The 1,020-nt window shown below is 34.3% G+C and overlaps 1 protein-coding gene across 1 annotated transcript in view; it reads left to right on the top strand.

Annotated features, from left to right (window-relative positions):
* LOC103581476 (inactive dipeptidyl peptidase 10-like) overlaps positions 1 to 194 on the top strand; it is a gene marked incomplete at its 5' end in the record, with an annotated part of 30,259 nt that extends 30,065 nt beyond the window's left edge. Inside the window, one exon of the mRNA XM_008563298.1 lies at positions 115 to 194. Within this exon, the coding sequence (XP_008561520.1) occupies positions 115 to 162 (48 nt within the window). The remainder of the gene's footprint in view (positions 1 to 114) is intronic.
* Between the last annotated feature and the right edge of the window lie 826 nt (positions 195 to 1,020).

The following is a 1,020-nucleotide window of genomic DNA, read 5'->3' as shown; positions in this document are numbered from 1 at the left end:
ACTATTTTCAGATATTGGACAATAGAAGGATCAGGCCTATAAATGCTGAAATACAGTAAATGCACAAGAGAAAACTTGCTGTGACTTTCTATTGACAACACTCTTATACTGCAGGGCAAGAAGATGGAGCTCAAGAAAAGCACAAAGGTCTCACTGATCTAAATAGTCAGAAAGAATCAGAGTTTGAGAATCTTGTTGTGACCAAAATTTATAGGACACGTACCATGAAAGTTGGAGCTATATAAAAAGAATTCCAGCAATCCATATAGAGGACCCCATTAGTTAATGTTTAGTTGTGCATGCACATGACATGCCTCCACATTGCCTTGGGGGAAACAATTACTGTGGATCTTTGAGGCAAATCGAGAGTGTACAAGTTGCACAATACTTACAGACATTGAAGTTCTGCACAGCAAAAGTGGAGAAATCTCCTGTAAACCCCGGGCATTCAACTAAGAGCCCAGAAAAAAATCCATTAGGAGGAGGGCTGTTCTAAAAAAGTAAATTTTAAATCACACCCTGAGGGGATCAAGTTCATCTGTCTGTAAACTGTCTACCAACACAAAGTTTACCCTTTTAAAAGAAAAATTAAAATAAAAAAATGACTCTCAGCAATGTGGCATTTACAAAATCAATCATACAATCAAAACATACAATATGTGTGGAGAAGTAGAAAATATAACCCACTCACCTCCCTGAAATATAGTCAATAGAAGCAGATCTATAAAGGATAGCAATATTAGAATTAGCAGACAGAATTTGTAAAAAGCTGTTAGAAAGATATGTAACAACTTAAAGAAACAAATGCACCTAATCAATAAACATGAGAAATTTTAGTAGAAAAATACAAATTTTAAAAACATGAAAATGGAATTGTAGAAACTAAAAAATTCAACATCTGAAATAAAAAAATTGAGTAGATGGGCTTAATAACAGATTAGACACTGTTGCAGTAAAAGAGATAGAAACAATCAGAACTGAAGCCATGACTGAGAAAAAAGGATGAAAGATGAATGAAGG

Source organism: Galeopterus variegatus, unplaced genomic scaffold (assembly GCF_000696425.1).
Source record: "Galeopterus variegatus unplaced genomic scaffold, G_variegatus-3.0.2 Scaffold13137, whole genome shotgun sequence".
In the NCBI taxonomy this organism is placed as follows: Eukaryota; Metazoa; Chordata; class Mammalia; order Dermoptera; family Cynocephalidae; genus Galeopterus; species Galeopterus variegatus.
The sequence above is the reverse complement of the archived record's forward strand: the minus strand, read 5'-3'. Positions and strand labels throughout refer to the sequence as shown.